Consider the following 22,106-nt stretch of genomic DNA (forward strand, 5'->3'; position numbering starts at 1 on the left):
TTTATGTATCTTCGGCATTTACAGTCGGATCTTATGGCGATTTCGCTTCTACAAAAAATTGTGACATTTCATTCGCCCTCTTAGTGTTTATGTGTATAGGGCAAAGAGAAGGTTGCACTTTCGGTAGAAACGAACTCGACACTAATGTATAATATATCGACGTTCTTTTTTCAAGAAGGCAATTTCTTTTGTTTCAAAGTTCAGTGGCCTCAAGTGCCCCTTTGTTGTACTTACCCACCAGATCTCAGTTCTTATCACCATAAAGTACCACCCTATTAGTAGTAAATTAAAGCTCACCAAAAACTCATTAAACTTTTGCTAAGATAGTATTTTCATTATTCCAATAGAACTTCTTAAAAAGCTAACTTTTTACTGTCGAAATTAGATGCCACCGAAAAATGTAAAAAGGCAGGTTCGACCAATAAAGATTTTTTTTTTTCGAAATTGCCTTGCAAAAATACTTAAGACTCAAGGACGAAACTTTTTTGTTTGTTTATAAGGCGGTAAAGTCTAATGTAGATGCGAGTATTAACTAAATACGACTTTCGACAGTCTTCTTATTACCGGTATACATACATATTTACATATGTACTTGAACCTTTTGAATTTACCTACATAAAAGCAATTAAAGTTGTTGGAATGCTATCATATTACATATAAAATAGTAGTGACGACACGCTCGTGCACGCTGTCTAATTTTTGTGTCGTCCGTGACTTTATTACTTTTATTGCACATCTAAAACAAAACAAACAAACGAAAAAAATTAACAATAAGTAACAGATTCAAGTTTTGAATGACCAAGAAAAAAAAAGAATTCAAAAAGCGTGACATCTTTTTTTCTTTACATAAATGCAGTTTTAGTTTTTTAGTATTTACTTATGTATGTATATTCAACTTCAGTGAGGCCAGTAACACCGACAGCAGCGGCTGAGGCAACGGCAACAGCAACAGTAAAAAATCTTAAAGCAATTTGAATCTAGCCATAAACTTAATTGGGTACCCATATATTACATATGTATGTATGTAGTATGTATGCATGGACATTAGGGTGCCCATCGAAAAACTTTTTGTTGAAATTTCAAAACCCTACTAATTTTCTTCCATTCTATGAGAAATATTTCGAGAAATATTATTTCCTATTTTATAGATGTTTTAAAAATCATTTAGAGATCGCGGCTTCTCATTTTAGGTCAGAAAGTACGGTTTTGTAGATTTATTTGTTTTTGAATGACTAGTTTTCATTCAATTTAAAAGATCGAAAATTTTGTGAGAAGAAGATTTATAGGCCTTTAAAATGATGTACAAGTATGTTAATCTATTGGCGGTTTTATTTTTATCGAGAAAAGAAATTTTTTTTCCTTATCACTTATTTCCGAAATTTCAAAATACATATGTAATACTATATAAAATTAAATATGTTTTCAAATAAACTGATACCTCATTTATTGCAACCGCATTAAAATTCTCGAAGTTAGGCGACTTTTTTTTAAATTATTATGTACCGGACTTTCAGATTTTTTGAGCAGTGTGGCTGAGGAATTCATCAAAATTTATTTATGCAATCGCTCTTTAGCAAAAAAGTGGTTTTTCAAGAAATTTTACCGCCACTTATATGATATATGCGTATCTTAAAAACTAATTAACCGATCTCGACCAAATTTGATATACACATTGTGCTTAGCCTCCTAAAGCACTGTCTTCAATATTTTTGAAATCCGATAAAACCTACTCCCCCTAAAATATAGCTAGCTTTGATTTTTTTGAAATTACAGTTACGTTAGTGGAGCCCGTGGTTTTTGTCCGATTTCAAAGACTTTCAATATGGTGCTTTAGGAGCAACTAAATACAATATGCCTACATAAATGAAGGTGAGAAAAGAAATAAAAAAGAAAAATAGCAAATATATATAAATCACCGTTAATCAGTGAATAAAAAATAAAAAAATAAAACTGTGATACATAAATTTTGAACAATACTAAACATTGTGCTTGTGATATTTGATGGAATAACTCAGTGGAAAAATATACATATGTATCGATGTGCATATGTATGTATATAAGTGCACTAATACCTACATACATATGTACTTAGCATGTGCATAATTGCAATTATACATTCTCACATATATAAAAGTAAAATATGCTAAAAACTTAGCGAAAAGCAACTAATCAATACATTTTCAACTGAAAGATCGATTAAAATCACACATTTGCTGAACATGTGCAACAACACAATGACGGCAACGGACAAAGCAACGGAAGTAAAAAACGGGTAAATTCCAAATAAAAAATCAACATTAATTGTTAAGTTTGCATGTATGTACACATGGTATAATAGCCTCTTCACTACATAAATTCTAGGCAGACCAAATATATCGATCATATTGGCAAGCACGTAATTGCGGAATAATTTTAATTGAAACTCGAAAACTTCGGGTTGGCGACGATAAGAATTTATTATGTATAAGGCCTAATTCCCCACCCACTCCGAACATACCATTTCTTAGCCAATTTTACATGAAATCAATCCCGTACTCGCTCTGCACACTTATTGGTTAGAGGTGGAAAACTATCGATAGTATTGACTATCGATACATGCCGATAGTATTGATGAACACTATCGATATATCTATACTATCGGCCATATTTAATTTATAAGAAAAAACTAAGTTTTCTTAAAAGACATCGTTATATTAAATTAAAAGCACAGTTTTATTTGTTTGCCAAAAAAATTTTCTGCAAGAAAAGCTAGTCCAAAGTTTTTGTCTTCAGTTTTGTTCGGCGATCATTAATAGTTACGACGATCTCGCTCTCTAACTCAACAGATGATGCAAAGCTATTTGTTACTACATACTATATAGGTAAATTCACTATTGTTTTTTATGGCAGACAATATCGAGGATCCATAACATTAAGAAAATTAATAAAACACTTATCATTAACTTTAGTGAACTGTTGAAGATCCTTGAAACTGCTGGATTTATTTATTTTTTTACGTAGACTTTCATTGTCATATGTATGTACATAAATATATTGGTTAAACAAGAGCCTAATGTTTTAAAAGTAAACGCACGCATGTACATGTAATTTTATCATACAAAAGGGTTGAACGTGAAATAACACAAATTTGCTTTATTTCATTTCTCGTTGGGCAATAAGACCAACTTTAAACTTCTTTGCAATTGAGTAATAAAGCAAAACTAGTAAACCTGCTTGGCGTTAAAATGACCAAAATTTAATTTTGAAAACTTAAAAAATATTCAAAATGTTAGTCGGAGTTATAAGAGATCCGAGTGCCATATGTTATCTAAAACCGTGCAGCCGTTTCTGAGTGAAGAGCAGTCTCGCATAGTATAGCTATGAAAAGAGTTCTTAGTTAAAAAAAAAATAAAACTTTATCACACATTTGCAGGTCTTTAATTTGACCTCTCATTTCTGAAATTCCTTTTCAAAAGTATTCTCAAACTAAAATCTTCTTAAATCTCTTTCGTCTGAGATTTTGATACACATGTATTTCTAATGATGACCTAATTTGAATTTGATATTTCGAACGCATCACAACTAAATTAAGTTCAGGAATAAAGTCTTTTCAAAATAATTTCTATTAATACAAATCTTTTAATAACTCGTCCAACTCATTGAATAATTTGAATGTAACTTTTTAAACACTCGGCAACGCTCTTCAAACATTCCAAATGTTCAAACTAAAGATTTCTTAATATTCTTTCGTTTGACTATAGTATATTTATATTTCGTATACTTTTTGTATTAGTTAATTAAGTTAGACTTTTCAAACAGGTGACAGCCCTCTTTAAAGTGTTTTCAAGCTTAATCCTTGTTTACTCTCCTTCGCCAGGCATTGCGATACATAGTTTAATTAACTGGTGAATTAAATGGAATTTTGTTTTTGCAAACATATGGCAACCCCAAATTCAAATTCCGATGAATTCCAATCGGTTTAATTTGACACCCCATTTTTGAAAATGGAGCGAAAGGTACAGATCTTTTGTGCTGAACAATACAGGTATTATATATATAGATTATATAAATCACGATTTTGGGATTTTGATGCAGATTTACTAAGTCGGACATGTTCTTTTGATTTCTGCAATCCATTTTTTTATATCTCCCTTAGTTTTTGAGATATTTCGTGCGCATTTTGTCGTATGTTACATAATATTAATGATTGGGTATGCCTTTTGTTGTATGTGCTGAAAATGCGCTACATACGACAAATTCCCATACAAACGTACTTTTTTTTAAAATCGAAAAACATTTGTCGTATGTGGCACATACGGCAAATTCCCATACAAATGTAATCTTTTTTTTAATCATAAAACATTTGTCGTATGTATCGCAAAACTTTGAACTTATGACAACTCGATGGTCCTCTACTATAACGACACAATTAAAATTGGAAATTAAACTAACTAATTTTAAAATTTTAAATTTTTAAATTTTAGCTTGCACTGAGTCTCCAATGAAATGAAAGAAATAAAAATGTACAAAAGACTGAATTTAAGTATTGTTTTTTGTTTTTATATAAAGAAAACGTATGCTAGTAACATATTTACAGCATAAGAGATGTACAGATTTTTTTTTATAAAATGCATGAATACGTTTTTGTTATGTTTTTCTAATAAGTAATCATTATTTAATAAATATGTCTGGTTTTTTCATCAAATGATACCATCAGTAGATACTTTAGTATTGTCGTATGTTCTATGGACAAAACAAAGTGGTGAGTAAACGCTACTTACGACAAAGTATACGGCATGAAAAGTCAATTTTCTCATTAACGTTAAGAGATATTAAATGTGAAAATATGGAAAATTAAAACTAATAGTACCAACTACGTCTCCTTCAAAAATTACAAAAATCTACCGTACAGTTTCGGATTAATTCGATCTTAAACTTCAAAGTCAATTTTCTCAAAACCGTGTTTTGTAACATTCGACATCCGTTTTCTGAGACGACGAGATAGCGCACATCTTTAGGTAGTCACCCAGTTACATTTGACAAAAAGGAGTACATGAACAAGTTAAATGGACGGATTTGTAAGTATACAATTTTGAAAGTGCCCAGCGGCGCGGCGGTCTCTCCGCGGTTTTAACAGTTCTTGCAGAGACGAAGATAGAAATTCGTACATATAGATGTAGAAGGAACACTTCGATACCTCTGGTGCGTTTGATGAAAACGAACACATGCCAATGCATATTGACGCATCTCACATGGCTCCACTCGATCAATACGACGCACAATGGGGCGCTTCATACATACAAGTCGATGCTCAAAAGTCTGTAACCAGTTTTTTCTCCTTAAATTGATGAAAATACATCCAGAAGGGAAATATAATATCAATTTGATAAAATTATTTCATTTATTATACTGTTTACCAAATTATTATTATTTTTTTGTTAAATTTAGAAATGTGTATTTAGTGAAAAAGAATATAACCAAATCATCCGCGTGCTCCCTTTCTCCATTTCGTCACTTCGTGTTCTTAACTCTGAATAATTAAATCATTGTACATTGATAGTTATAATGATGCTAACGGGCCATAAAAATTACGTGAGATAGAAACCATGAGTAAAGGGCACAATCAATGATGAAAATTTAATTCGTCTTCAGAAACATCAGATTCCGGTTGTGTATGTTCAAGATTCCCTTCTAAAAGCGTGTCTCTTACTTGTGGATCAAATGATTTCTCTCTGACTGTTTGTAAAGGCCTTAAACTTGTAATAAGGGGATCGCAAGAAACAAGCAGCCACTGAAATACATACGTCTTCAAGTTTAGCTTGCCTTGAAGTTTTTCGGCTAAAACGTTCACGATATGCTTTAAAGTCTTTACAATTCGGCACCATGCGTAAAAATTTTGTGCACTGCTGTTGTCATTGGATGCCAAGGATAAAGGCTGAAACACGATTCGCAATATCAACACATAGCGTCCACTGGATACTTTTTTCTAACCAGACACTTTCGGATTCAGAAAGTATGTTATTGTATCTAACACACCTATTCCAGTTCAAAGTAACCTAACTTTTGAAATTACCCAGTGATTGTTGTTCCACATCACTGAACTTATTTTGCAGAGATTGCGAAGGGCTTTTAAATATTTTTTGTTGCATAAATCTCGATTTTTAATGGATAACTGGGTTCCGTCTGCTATAAAAGTTATCAGTATTGAAATAAAGAATAAATACAGACGGTATTTGCTATTCTCTTCCATTGAGTTGATATATATTTTTAATGAAACAATGTCTTCCATTGTGCCTGATAAAAATTGATAGGTCCACATTAAAATATACTTTTCTCAAAAATGCGCAAAGTGCTCGTTCAAATCGTTTAAGCTTACTAATTAATATACAGGCCCGAAGAAAATAAGCACGAAAAATTCCATTTTAAGCGCTTAGATAAGCACTTAAACATTGGTAAATATGCTTGCAAATATGCTCGCAAAACAACGAAATTTAAGTAGGTACAGTTTAATGTTTGGTTTTTTATTCAGTTTATTTCAAGTATTGAAAAATTACAATGGGCAATCAAATGTTGCTTGATATTCCCAAATAACAGAGATCTGCGCTGGACGTTTTTTTTTTTTTTATAATATTCGTTCTCCATGTGAGATAAATTGTTTTCAATATCTTCAATAACATCAATGCCTTCCCGTAGAAACCAACCATTGGTTTTAAAATTTTTATCCGAGCAGAAATGCAGTTGAAGTTACTGGTTAATAAAAACAAAATCTTTTTTTTGTTATTATTTGTAAATATTTCTTTAGTGCGACGAATAAAAAAACGCCCAAGAAATGGTCAAGAAAAATTTATTGAGCCAAATTTTCTTAAGCAGTTTGAAGTTCTAAGAAATTGTCTACGCTTTCTACTATGGTTTGCTAATTGTAGGAGATCCGACAAAGGCACGACCTTCACCCATCTGCTTAATGGATGAAACCTACTTTATCTGAAATTTAACGTGTTAGGAAATATTTCGCGAGTGGGTTGGCCGAAAAAATCCTGACCAGGATATTTTTAATTAAATATTCAAAAATTGTTATTGCTTTTTTTTTTAATTTTGCACTCATTTGCTCAATGAAAAAATTACATAAAGCATGAAGTCTATGGAATGTGTTAAATAAATGAGTGAAAATGACTAGTATTTCCCACCTGTTCATACCTGTCAACCCGATAGGTAGGCTAGGAAAAAATAGACAGCCCAACGTTTTCACATTCTATAGGCTTAATACTTTTGTTTGGTATATAATTTGTTCATTAAACAAATTAGTACAAAATTAAAAAAATATAATTAATATTTATTAACACCTTAAATTTCATAGAAAAAAATTTCATCGATTAAACAGATTGTTTGTGAAGAGTACAAGGCACAGAAATTTCCATTATTTCGGAAGGAAAATGTGAGACAGCAGGCTGTAAAATATCAGATGTCAAAACTCCTTGAATAGTAGTGTCTATTCACACATACGAAATAATAGCAATTTATATCTTGACCGTTTTCTCGAAAGGTCCTCAATACATTGAAATAAGCAAAATAAGTATGATCGTTAAAATTATGCTTGGAAACCCTGAATAAGTAAAATAAGCAATTCCAAGCAAAAGCTTAAACTTTTCGGTTCTGCAAATATGTATATAAATCGCTGCGGTTATAATTAAAAAAGATTCGGAAAAAGAACCTTGCGTATTTTGGGGAAAAGGCGAATTTCAAAATTCATCATTAAAAAGAATTAGTTTACTAAAACTTATACCGTTTGTCTCAGTAACCAATTATATAATGATGAAAAGCTGTGAAACAATCAACTCACATTGCTTCATGAACACCTTAATACCTTCTAAACTTATAGTAATCTGAAACATTTTAAAACATGCTTTAATAACACACATGAACTAGCTTTCGATATTGGAAAAAAAATTTTGACGGAAAATAAAACTTTGGGCTGTTGTATGCCGCAACTAGTAGTAGTTAAGAACCGAATGTTTATAAACGAGATTTGGTACTTTGTTATGACTCTGCTGGTATATATTTTTTATCTTAAATACCAGCTTTCAAAAAATGAGTTTTGAGCATTGCCCTCTATGGGCCGCTTCATTGGGCGACGTCCGAAAGCCCTTAATAAACTGATTGAACCTTATCGGTATGGTCTCAGATATGGCAAATCCACTATTACATTAAGGTCTAAATGCTTGTTTTTCTGGCTGTAGCTAACATGTAGCTATATTGCGGCATGCTGAATTATCTGGTTGCGAGCCTTGGTCAAAGCTTATCGCAGCGGTCGCCCCTCGGCAGGCAATGTAAAACCTCCGAGTGTGATTCTACCACGAAAAAGCTTCTAATAAAAATTAATTCGCCGTTCGGAGGCGGAGTAAAACTTTAGGTCTCTCCATTTGTGCAACAATATTAATACGCACACCACAAATTAGAGGAGAAGTTCGGCCAAACACTTAGCAAAAGTGTTAGCGCCACATTATTATTATTATATTTTAGATAATACAGTAAAACATAGGAAAGGTAACTTTGTTTTTGTAATGAGCCATAATGACTGTAGTAAAAAAATTATCATCAATCATACAACCAAACTCATAAAAAATAAAAATTTTAACTGATTTATAAGCTTTATGAAGATGCTACTTTATAAAGCTCTTTAAATATGTTTTACTTTTTTTGAATGAGGCCATAAATGTACTTAGATTTGGACATAATGTGTACCTGCATTTGAATTTCTGTTATAAAATATGTATTAGAACATGTTGTTAAAAAAAAGTTGATAAGGAGACTAAAGCTACGATAAAGATGTATAATATTGCTGGCAAATAAATTACTAGATAAGTCCAGCAAATTTTGGCTTGGTTTGGCTAAGCTACAGTTATTAAAGAATACAAGTATTGTTTTTTTTTCTACTTCTGATAAAAGGACTATTTCAGTAGGTTGTCTTGGTATTGTCAGTAGTGAGCTATTTATCATTTGGAGGGTAAAGCTCAATAAAGAGATTAAACAAAACGCTGTTTACAATTTTGTCGGTGCAAAGGTTGCTCTTTTCGTATTTTCAGTGGGAAAATTAAGAAATTTCAGGTTCAGAGAAGAGATTCTGGTTTTAAATTGAAATTAGTATAACTTGGAAATATTTTTAAAAAATTGTTAAAGCGATATAAATTTCCAAAATTTTGTTTTGAAATTTTTGCTTCCGGTGTGGTATATAAAAAAATATTAGGGCTGTTCAGGCATATGCTCTGGCATTTGCATATTCCGTGCATTTGTAAATTCACAACAATAAAATGCACATGGTTGCCATGCCATCTATGCCAGTAGTTTGTATTCAACGCTAACGTAAACTTTTGTATCGCCTCGGTAGTACCGCACCTGTTTGAGGCCACCTTAAAGAGCTCACGGGTGGTTGCTCACTAAAGCACATTAAGCGAACACGCTCGGGCTACTGCAGGCCAAAGAGCTTATAGGAAGTTACATCTCTAAGAAATTTAGAAGCCTAGCAGGTTTGCAGACGGGTCATTGCAGCCTGCAGGTCTACATGAAACCCTAGAAAATTGATTTGCATGCAACGTACTGAAGTCTGAAAGTTAAAATTTAAAAACGTCTGGAATTGTCCGACTCAGTGGTTGCTTAGATTGTAGATATATCTGCATATAAAACTTTCAACCTTTTAATCAGATTTTTTAGAATTTCTAAATAGTGTAAGCTTGTAGAAGCAAAGAGTTTTAATTTTTGGCAATTTTTTCTGCGAATTTTCGTCCATTAAAAAAAGTTTTGGAAGATAAGTACATTGTATAAAAGAAATGCGAAACGCCTTCAACCAAAAAAAATCTTAAAAATAAACTTTAAAACTTTTCTTTATACTAGAATTCAATGAGCTACAAACCTGCATATTCAAAAAATTCAAGGAAATTTGATTAAAAAGTTGAAAATTTGCATGAAAGTTTAAATATTAAAAAAAAAAATTATATAAAATTTTATACAATTCTCTGTACCAATACTTTTTGTCGTGAATGTACATATCTTTGTAATTGTCAGGGTTTTTTACAAGTATATGCTAAAAATGAAACCGCTTTCATAAATAAGGTTTTATCAATAAGAATGAAAGAATGGAAAGAACAACAAGTTACTGCTGATTGGTATTCATTAGTACTTATGTTTAAATTGAATATTTAATCAAATCTGCGTCATTCAATTCCATCAAAGTGAATTTACTTCAAGTACAAAGGGTTCATTAAACCCTTAAAGCGCTCATAAAATAATAACTACATTAGCATGAAAGCATTTCTTTTCAATTTTCAAACAATGTACATATTTAGATTGTTTCTTTTTTTATTATTATTTAATTCCAGCACCGTCAACAGCCAGCCGTATTTCATACAAAATGGCAACAGAAACCCTTCATCCGACATTGCTGGTGATCCTCTAGAGATTAGTAATTTTCGGCGGGCATTACCACAATTTTTAGCTGTAAGCGCTAAGAATATATTACTTTTTGGTAAATAAAAAAAAAAAATGTTAATTTTAATTGATTGAACATTTATTTCTAAACTTCAATTACAAGAACAATTAAAATATTAACATACCCATATATTTTTTCCTACAGTGTATGGTATGACGCTTGGCTTTCCCACCATTGTAATACCCGCCATACAGGGCGGCGAGGGGCGTGAACCTAGTGATATAGTGTTAAATAGAGATGAAATATCTTGGTTTAGTAAGTATAGAAAATGAAACGAGGCTTTATACTAACCGAATATGGCAAATGAAAATATATTGCGCGTTTGATGGGAGAATTACGTATTTTGCAAATTCAAAATTTCAATAAAGTTAACTATAACCAAATGAATTGCAAAGACAAAATCGATTTCTTCATTGCTATCGATTGCAATACCTATAAAAAATCATTGTCCGCTAATAATATTCAATATCTAAGCGAATAAAACCACATACTACTTTTTAATATTCCTTTCAGGTTCTATAAATTTAATTTGTGTGCCTTTGGGTTGTCTTTTTTCGGGTCTTCTTACACAACCGCTTGGCAAGCGACGCGCTATGCAGGTGAGTAATCATACTCTTTTCTACTTCCTACTCTTTCCACCATTGAGTACTAATATTTTTTTAGTTGGTCAATTTGCCAATTTTGGCGTCATGGCTTCTCTTCCACTTTTCGACGCGTACTGAGCACCTTTACGCTGCACTGTGTTTGAGCGGACTTGGCGGTGGTCTAATGGAAGCGCCGGTATTCTTACATATTTTATTTAATTAAAAGCAATTAAACTTTTTCCATTGTTCCCAGGTACTGACGTATGTCGCCGAAATTACCGAACCCAAGTACCGTGGCATTCTATCGGCGCTCGGCTCCACCTGTGTCATCACCGGTGTTTTCATACAATTCATTTTGGGCTCTTTGTTGGATTGGCGTACAATAGCCGCTTTGAGTTCTGCCTTTCCGATTATTTGTATAATTGCGCTGTGCTTTGTGCCCGAGAGTCCCACATGGCTGATACGCGAACATCGTTTCCGTGAGGCTGTCAAATCGTTGCAGTGGCTGCGTGGTTGGGTACCGGAATATATGATTGAAGCTGAATTTAATCGACTCTATGAGGAGTTAATAACACAGCCGGCTCTGGAGGAAGCTGTAGAAAATCACGGCAATAAGCCGTCGAAGTGCGCCAGTCGCTTCAGAATGTTTCGCAAGCGTTCATTTTTGGCGCCATTTTTGTTGGTCACATTTACATTTTTTACGGGACATTTTTCTGGCAAGACAAGTCTGCAAACGTACGCTGTGCAGGTGAGTGAGAAAATGTCAAACTTCTAGAATGTTTAGTAATTACGTATGTACATACTATAAGTAAATACTGAGGATTTTAAGGAACCTTTTCTGAAACTGAAATTGGTGATAGCGTGTTACAGTTAAACTAAGCGATGCGCACTGGCGGGACTTGTACTTTTATCCGTCTTCACAGCGCGGCCGAAATCCAAAAGTACGGCCAAAATTAAAAAAAGTTTCTATATAGGGCTTTTTCATCGTTAAGTGTGCTAAGGGGATCCTCTACGAAGCGAAAACCGTTCATAGCAACTGCCTGTACCATAACTCCCCTCGTTATTTTCAGCCAGAATGTGGCCTTTGTCCAAGCACAACATTATGGTAGATTCAAAGGGAAAAGGAAATCCAACAAAACCAAATTGAATCTATGTCTGAAGGCTAGCAAATACTTACGTAAACAATTTTGTAAATACCCAGCAAGCCAAGGTACATTGAACAGGTAGTATCAGTAGAGCAGCTGATTTGATTTATTTTCAAATTATTTGGTCTCGAAAATGTCAAATATTTTTAATTTTTTCTCACAAAAATTCTGAATTGTTAAAATCCATTTGCATGTGAAACCTTTTTCCTTACAAAACAAGCGATTGAATAGCAGCTTTTGGAACGTTCGCCCAACTCAGCAGCACAACCGCTGATTACTGGCCCTTGTAAAGGATGGATCAATGCTTCGAGAAGCAAACAAATTTACTAGGAAAGAAAATTGCAACAATTTTTATTTTTTCCAATTTCAATTTTTTATTTTTTATAATTTTTTGTATTTCACATGGCACGCTTTGATTTAGAAGAAAAAATTCAGAACAGTTTGTGACACTTTCGATACCAGAAACAACAACAAAATACACGCAAATGTTGTTTTTGCTCTACTGATACTACCTGTTTAATGTGCCTTGCAACAAGCATTTCAGTAAATGTTTTTAAAAATAACTTAAAGTAAGTTTGCTATAATAAGCGTTAAATAAGCATTTTTAATATTAAGCTTATTAAACGTTTTTTCCAATAAACCTTTAATAAGGTTTGAGAGCGAATGTTTATAAATAACTTAAACTTATAAATGAAATGCAAATGCCAACGACATGAAGTAGTAAATATAACATTTTTTCAATCGTAAGTGACGTGTTTACGTTTTTTAAAATATATTATTAAAAGAAAACATTAAATAAAACCGATGCGGTAAAAAAAAATACAATCCAGGACCCGCTGCGCTAATCGGTGGAGCATTCGAGTCTTCAAATGATGAGTTCTCCTTATCCTTTCTTAGTTTAACATTTAATTAAAAATGTATTAAATTTTTTTCAGAAAAGTTCATTAATGAGAATGGCGGCGATGAAGCGGAATAAAAAGCTGCATCGATGTCGATTTTCCAATTTGCCAATAACCGCATGTAATTGAAAGCACGCAACAAGATGTAATATTTAACTTTTTTATGCTTAATTTTTGTGTGTTATCGTGAATTTGTATGCTAAAATGTCTATTCCCTATTTATATTTTCGCTACTGTAGATGAGTCCGCCGAAAATTTCCATTTCTTTTAGTTTCTTGATGTTAAGCAATCTATGTATGAGTTTTTAATGAAATACCTTCATTTTATTTTAGTTTTTATAAAAATGTTTATGAACAGCTTTCTTTTGCAAATTTTTAGTAAGTTTATATTCATACGCTTATAAAAAGCTTTCTTTTGAACATTTATTGCAAGTTTGTTTGTCTACGCTTATAACCAATGTTCCTTTTCGATTATATCACGCTTACTTTCAAGAGTTTTATTAACAAAAAATCAACGTTTTGTAAGCTTAATGTTTATAATTGAAAACTTAAAAAAAAACTTTTTTTAAGTTTATTTTGCTTGTTAGGTACATATCAACACTGTAACTTTTTTTGGAAGTAGAAATATAATGGTATTTGTTTTTTTTTTTAATTTGAGTTGTTAAATGAAACAGTAAAAACATGCTTTCCGATGCTGCCTTTAACCATATTAAAGGTTACTAAGAAAAGTATTAGCAACTGAATAAAATAAAATTCAGCTGCCCAATTCTACCTTCGTTGCAGGTGTTTCTCATATTCTTCATATCTTCGAACATACACTCTAAAAAATCTGTTTAAAAATGTGACTATAAATCGAGTATAGTTTTGTTTATTTTTAAAATTTTTTGGTAAATTTACACGATGATAATGTATTTTTCTAGTTTACACATTTTCGTGTGTAAAAATCCTTTTTGTTAGCTTTACACAATTCTATGGGTGAAATCAAACAGCAGATGTGTAGCTTGTACCCACTTTCGTAGTACATTAAGTAGAAATTTAAAGAAACTATTCGTTGAATAATCGAACATGTAATTTCGCGAATTATAAGGTAGAAAATCAGTTACCTACCTTTTAGCTAGGAAATTTACACAATTTTTTTTGGAGTGTACTTCATATGGAAGAAAATGCCTGGCACTGTCAAAAAAAAAAATGTCAAAAATCAACGGTAAGTGCTAGCTACTTCAAACTTGCACTTTGTGGCACTAAAATTGAGTGGGCTATAAAACTACATACTCAACATCTTCCTAAGAAATCGAGTTAAAGAGCTCAAAATTTACCAGACGTCATACCGGATCCGCCATTTTGAATTTTGCAATTCTGACAGCAGATTCATAATTAACGACCTCGAAAACCTCCTAGTTCGAAATTTCGAATCGTTTCTTTAAAGCTTCGAATTTTGGACCAACTTGTACAAATTTTCTCTAACAATCACATCCGGTGCCAGGGATATGTATGTAGATAAGAAGGCCATCATGTCTTTTGGCAGTACTCTTAAATATAACTTTGTATGAAGTCTAGGGACATGATATCGAACCGAAAATATCGATGTAGTTCATTTAAAGTACTGCTGTAAAAATATCGGCATCCCTTAATTTAGGGATAAGAAGGCTCGATATTTTAAATATCGATACAAAATTAAAAAAAGTAAGTGCCACACTGGAGAAGTGAAACTTACGATAGGAATCTCTTTTTTCTCATAATCAATATACATAAATATGTACATACATACATACATACATTCATCTGCTTTTGCTTAAGGTTATATTTTTTGATTTTTTTCTGCCTAGATTCCTACCTCTACTACTGTTCGTTCTAATTACATCTATCTTATTCTGTTTTCCCTTATCTTCATTTTTATCTTTCGGTTCGGTATCGGTTATAATATTGGTAGCAAAATTGATTAGAAGATCAGATAGATAAAAATATTGATAACAAAATCTATAAAAATATCGTTAAATAATCGATAATAAAATCGATAAATATCGATAACAAAATCTATAAATTTCGATAAAGAATGGATAAATATCGATAACAAAATCGATAAATATTGATAACAAAATGGATATATATTGATAACAAACTCGATAAATATCGATAAAAAAATCGATAAATATCGATAACAAAATCGATAAATGTCGATAACAAAATTGATAAATATCGATAACAAAATCGATTAATATCGATAGCAAAATCGACAAATATGGATTACAAAATCGATAACAAAATCTATAAATATCGATAACAAAATCTATAAAAATATCAATAACAAAACCGATAAAAATGTCGATTATTTCATCGATAAGTCTCGAGAATCCCGAAAATCTCCAAATTTCCAAAATAGTTCCCAGATTGAGTCTCGGTGTCTCTCTCTATATCCTTTCCTCTTTAATTGCATTTATTTTAATCTTTCTTCCCTTGTCTTCATCTTTACTTTTATCGGTATCCTTATCCTCATCTTTGTTTTTACGTTTATGTTTATCATTTTCTTCATCTACATATTCCCCTTCACCGTTGCCCTTATATATACATATAGCGTTTAAATTTACCTTGGTCTTCATTTTTGCCTTTATCTTTACGCATCTTTGTTTTTGCTTTTATTTTTAACTTTGCCTTTATCCTTTTCTTTATCTATGTATGTACGTACTCACCTTTACTTTCATTCTTGTATTGGTCTTTTTCTAAGTGTTATTCTTTAACCTTTTATTAGTTGTATACCATACGCATACACACAAGAAGCTCCAACCATTTCCGTTGCACCATTTCCGTGTGCAATTTCCGTTGAATTTGCCAATTTACTCCCAACCAACAAACCGCCGCTAAAGAAGTTTCACTTCAAAAATTAAGTCTGAATATTATTCTCATTTCCTAATAAAGAATGACCACTTTGCACTTCAATAAGGCAAGTGTGTTAATTAACATCATCGAAGGCGCGGGTTAAAATCCCGCCGTATGCAATACGCCTAAAATATATCGGTATTGATTTACATATAAATTCCAAAGTATAGACATGTTGGCGTTTCCAGCGGAAGCTCAAAGTACGAAATAGATTTGAAGTCAAAATAAAAAGTATATTCGATAGAAAATTGATGTTTTATTTTCGTTAAAAATTAGTTTAAAATCAAATAAATCAACCAAAACAAAAAAGTTTCAATGGATATTTTAGTAACGTAACGTTACACATTCTACTAGCCCCATTCTCCAGTTTGGTTATGAATAAGATAGTTTTCGAGAATAAATTTAAAATGGTGCTCTTCAGCAAGTTAACTTTGAGTACTTAGCTCCATTATGTATGAACATGTCCAGGCAAGCACGCTGTAGTGGTATACATACGGCTCTTAAGCCCCAGAAGGCATTGGAGTAGGCATTTGTGTTGAAATTCGCGAGTATTTTTCTCAAACTATACCAACTCCCGACCTGTGAATGCTGTTTAACGAGAAAAGCCACCAACGAGACAGAGCTTCAACTGCTTCGGGAGACCCGCCCAACTTTGTTCCAGCTACTGCAGCAGGCTCAACCTCACACCTGAACAGAATAAATCCTGACGTATCAAACGTATATCCGGTATGTGGAGAGTTTACTAATGACTCTAAACATTTCGTAACATGCCCGCTTCAACAATGCACAACGCCCTATGGTCCAACCCTCTCATAGTAGCTCGCTTCCTGAAAACAACGATTGAGAGACAAACCGAAATAGGCAGGGCTAAGTAAGCCGCTAGAACAATCAACAACTAGGTCACAAGGGAATACAGGGAAACGAAATAGCGTATGGCTTAGTCATGAAGGGAGCGGCCTGAACTCCCACAGGGTTGAAGTTTTGTTTGCAGTGGTATCAAACACGATCAGGTAAGAGGTTGTAGGAATGAGAGACCAGCAGTAGCATAGCAACAGAGGACTTTTCCGAGCCAAAAGCTTAATGGAGTGGTTTAACCTGTAGAGATAAAGGCCTTTAATTAACCTCTCTGAAGATCCCTTACACTGCGCCTAATCTGAAGATACTCTATTGCACCTACTCCTTATCTATGATACCGTTTTGATTTGACGAGAAAATAGTCTAGGCTTAATATGTAAGCTGACCAACCGTCCTCCTTTGAGGAGGATTGTCCTCCTCAAACGTGATTCGTCCTCCTCAAAAACATTGTCCTTCTCTATTCTCACTTTGGGCAAAAATGTCCTCTTTTTCCTCCCTTCCAAGTACAAAACTAGATGCAGTGATGAAATTTTTAAAAAATTTCGTTGAAAATATTATTACATATTTCTTAATCGTACACAATCCTTATATTTAAAACGCATTTACATTTTTAAATTCTTAGTTAAATGATGTAAACTTTTGACTGAACAGTGTAAACGCCTCTAGCCTTAACTAATAATATTTAATACGGCTTTTCCACTGCACCCCAATTACGTAGTTCGCTCTCTCATTCATAATTCGCACTCCAATTACCATGTGAATGACGAACAAATCACTGCCATCGAAAAGTAAAGGTTTACATGAGTACATCACCAATTTAATACAGAGGCTTATAAATTTTAAGCAATAACTTACATTATGTAGCGAAAAATACAAAGATAGAGAACTGTCTAATCGAATTAAGAATGTGCCCGTGGGAATGGGGGAATTCTCGATCGTAATTTGAGGAGCAAACAAAAGGTTTGTATAGTAACTAATAGTCAGTACTAATTTGTACTGGAATCTGCAAATTTTTAATGGAAAAGTGTATGATAACCCAAAAAATTTGCAAGAGAGCACTGAATCGAGAGCGTAACAATACGGGAGAGCTGCAAATTCTTGCTAGTGAAAATTTTACTAGCAGAAATTAGCTAGCAGAAGAAGAAGAAAAATAAGCAAAATAGCAAGTTTTTGCTAGTTTTGTGTTCATTAACTTTTTCTGCTAGTTTTCTCTTCTTCTCAATTTTACGCTCTATTTTGCTTTTACGCTCTCGCTGCGATGTTTTACTAGAGAAGTTACTATACAAACCAGGGTGTCCAGATTGTTTAAAAATAAAGCGCAATTTCTGTAAAAAAAATCGCCAAAAATCGCCAATTTTTTTGTTTTAATAAAATTAATGAAATCGATTTAACAAATCTTTTATTTTAAAAATTAGATCTTGTTATAATATAGTAAAACCTTCGGGGTAATAATAAATAACACATATCACTTATATAATAATGATGTATAAACCATTTTCTTTAAAAATACGCATACTTTTTAAAAATATTTGTATCAACACATTTTCCAATAGGACTGCGTCATTATTAAATTTATTATAACTCATATTAATTGATTAATCGCACAATCCGCTTTTAAGCGCTCGGCGCTAAAAATAAATTAAAAACCTATAATAAAGCGAGATCAACTATTTCCACAATGGGCACGTTCAGAACGAACTGTTGCGATTGCACCTTCTGAACGCGTTGTTTTTACTTCTGATCAACTGAACAGTTGCGTGTTAGATACTCGTAATATTTTTCTGATCATTTGAGACAACGTGTTGTGTGTTTTGAATTTGACAGCTAATGTATCAAGCAGTTCAGAAGACGCATTACGATCATTGATTTTTTAGCAACGGTTGCGCTCAACTTCTGCACCTTCTGAACCCAATTTCTTCAAAATCACCTAGGGCTGGTTTCTCCATCTCAACTTAGTTAAGCCAATTTTCTTGACTTAGTCATGAATAAGCTGTGTAAAACGTAGGCTAACTTTTGACTTAAGTCCAAAAAGTGGCTAAACTAAGTTAAGTTGAGTTGGAGAAACCAGCCCCTAGTGTCTGAATCATTTACATTTGTGTTGTTGTCATATACTTATTGAGCTATTCAACCTTGACTGTTTGATATTGGAAACGTTTTGCAGCAGAAACTATTAGCCTTCATATAAAACTTTATTCGAACTATTGAATTAAGGCTTTCCAACCTCTCCTATTTCGAATCTTAGTTTTTGTTGAATTCATTACGGAAAAAACGCGCTCAACAAAAACATGTGAGTGCGGCAAGATATGACGGCTATTTTACTTACATATGTATATTTCCAAACATTTTATTGCCTGTTGCAGTTTTCACTCCGTAAGCAATTATCCAAAATACTTCAGAGTCGGATGGAATGGTTCTGAAAAAAGTTATTCCATGGGAAAGTTAAAAGATTTAAATATTCAGTTTCCGCTGCTTTTCTTTCCTCAAATAGTGAATTGGCAGATCCCTGAAACTCGCTCTCTTGTGATTCACGCACCTTTTTGCTGACAAATTCAAAGCTTTTTGAAAGTATTTAATTGACTAGGTAATCGATTCAAAAGTTCTTCGATTAGGGTCTTTTAATATGCTTCCCAAGTCAAGTTTATCACGCAGTTCTTTAGCCTCTTCTGTAAAATTATTGTGGAAAACTAAGTTTTGTGTATTTTTATAATTGGAAAGAATTTATTTGAAGGGAAAAAATCGCCAAAAATCGGCAATGGCGATTTCATAAATTTTTACGCGCAAATATGAAACAAAAAATCGCCAAATTGGCGCGAAATGGCCAAGTCTGGACACTCTGATACAAACCTAAAGTAATTCACGCTGCCGTGAGGAAACCGCATTATGACGCGTCTTCACAGGCGAAAATTATTGCCTACCATATGCCATTTTGTTTGCCAAATGTGTATAAGTTTTATCAGTAGCAATACTCGTGTATGGGGATATTTTATCTTGATAAAAACATTTTTAAGATGGCTTAAAATAAGTATGTTCGTTGCGTTGGAGCGCAAATATGCTGAAAAAATTTTAAGAAAATGTGTTATTTCACGTCCAAGTACATAATCAAAAATAGCACAGACCCAGCGGCAGATCCAGACTATTTTTTGGGGGGTGTTTTCCGGAAAATTTTATAGCTTTTGAATCGTTAAGAAAGTTTATAAAAAAGGGATATAAGTTGTTTCTGTGCATTTTCTTGTAGGGCATTGAATTCTCTGAAAAATTACCCTGAAGTTGGTTGTCTTAGTAGAGATGATTAAGAGTATTAAATATGTTAATGATATTGCTCAACGAGATATAGCGTTGATACAAAATTATAATCAAACTTTAACGAAATAATTATGCAACACAGTGTACTATTAAATTGATTGACTTGTGTTTAGAGAAACTTTGAACGGTTAATTTATTCGTTATTTATATGTTACAATAAATAAAATGTTTTTTATGTTTTTAATGTGGAGAATTTGTCCTCCTGGAATGTTAAAAATTCTGGTCACCTTATAATATGGCCAAAGGTTGAGTTATTCTAAACTTTCTGGTTATTGTAGGACTTCACAAAGTGTTGTGAAGAGTTAAGGGTACAATAGATCTGTTAGGTTCATTTCTAAATCCTTTGCAACATATACTAGTAAATGACACTTTAAAATTAATTTTTAACATAACCCACATTTCAGATTTTCCACACACTAAAAGCCCCAATCAACAAGTATCATGCGACAATTTTGTTAGGTGTTGCAGAGATGATCGCAACTATAATGTGTGTCTTCCTCATCCATTTCACCGGCAAACGGCCATTGGTTATGATCTCTACACTTGGCGTGGGAATTTGCATGTTTGGTACGGCCACCTATGCCCACTATGTGAAAGTGGTGCCCGGGTTTGCAGTGGACAATGTCGTTAGTAATGCTTCCAATATAGTGCCCAAGGAAAGCTTAATAACACAAGCAAATATTAGTAAACTTTTTGAAACCGATACAGCTGCCCTGTTGCCAGCAATGTCGGATAGCGCAATTGATAAACAGCTGTTGGAAACCACAACTCTGTACACCCTAAATGATGATGTCACCACAGAGCTGACCACTTTAGTGTCCAACAGTGAAACCAACGAAACGTGGAAGCATTTAAATCGCACTAAACGGGAAGAGCAAGATCTTTCTTTCGGCGATTACAATGATCAATTATCCTTGGTTGAATTACCTACTTTGGATTATACACATTCGAATAATACCAGCCGTAATTCCACGCCATTTTACGATCTTAGTGACTCGGAAGAGGATTTCCATACAACAACTATGCCATCGGATTTGGATGCAAAAATTACCACAGCCAAAGCAAAAACAGCAACGGGCGAACGTAAAGTGAAATTGCCATCCACAGAGGAAGTGACCAAGGAGATATTGCTACCTGTGCCCAAACAAGCTACCAACAATCTAGTATGGCTGCCATTGATTCTATTGCTGGGTACCGCATTTTTCGCACACTTTGGCATACGTATGATACCTTGGATACTCATCGGCGAAGTATTTCCGGCGCCGGTACGCAGCACAGCTTCGGGCCTTGTCAGTGGGTTGGGTTACATTTTTGGCTTCTTGGCTAATAAGCTCTTTCTGCAAATGTTGACAGCATTAACATTGCCTGGTACATTCTGGCTATATTCGGCGGTGGCATTGACAGGCGCTTTAGTGTTGTATTTCACGCTGCCCGAAACGGAAGGACGCACATTACATGTACGCATTGTTTTTGATTTTCCATTTAGCAGCTAAATTAATAAATGTTATAATTACAGGAAATTGAAGCACATTTCTCCAAAAAGTCCGATACGAATTTGTTTAGAAAATCACGTCGTCAAGATTTAAGTAAAACAGCCATTCAAATGGATAATCTTCAGAATTTGCAGATTCCAATAAGCGCACAAACTGAATCAAAAATAATTAAACTACAACAAAGCGACTTTTTGCCACAAAACACTACAAATGGCGGCGAAACCAATTTAGCGTTCGAAGAAAATAATATAACACATTTATAATAGCGAGAAACGGAAATTGTACATATGTAAGCACTAATTTGTGTATGTGAGCTTTGAATAGGAGTAAATTTGTACAAATATGTGTAAAATTTTTTAATTTTCTAACTGCATTAGTTTGCGGGGTTTAAATAAGTATTATTATTTGTATAATTATGTATATATGTATGTACATATGTAGTTAAAATAATAAGTATAATATATGAGAATGCAAAGAAGAATATTTTTGCTTAAT

At 33.1% G+C, this 22,106-nt stretch overlaps 1 protein-coding gene across 1 annotated transcript; it reads left to right on the top strand.

Moving 5' to 3' along the window:
- Nucleotides 1-1,848: 1,848 nt before the first annotated feature.
- Nucleotides 1,849-21,989, top strand: LOC118745496 (facilitated trehalose transporter Tret1). Its single transcript, XM_036478947.1, has 8 exons — nt 1,849-2,272; nt 10,350-10,495; nt 10,604-10,714; nt 10,973-11,058; nt 11,123-11,239; nt 11,297-11,791; nt 20,523-21,575; nt 21,635-21,989. The coding sequence occupies exons 1-8, from the start codon at nt 2,220-2,222 to the stop codon at nt 21,872-21,874; spliced, it is 2,301 nt and encodes a 766-aa protein (XP_036334840.1). The 5' UTR covers nt 1,849-2,219; the 3' UTR covers nt 21,875-21,989.
- Nucleotides 21,990-22,106: the final 117 nt, after the last annotated feature.

This window comes from Rhagoletis pomonella, unplaced genomic scaffold, assembly GCF_013731165.1.
Source record: "Rhagoletis pomonella isolate Grant_MI unplaced genomic scaffold, Rhpom_1.0 Rhpom_scaffold_00001, whole genome shotgun sequence".
Lineage (NCBI taxonomy): Eukaryota > Metazoa > Arthropoda > Insecta > Diptera > Tephritidae > Rhagoletis > Rhagoletis pomonella.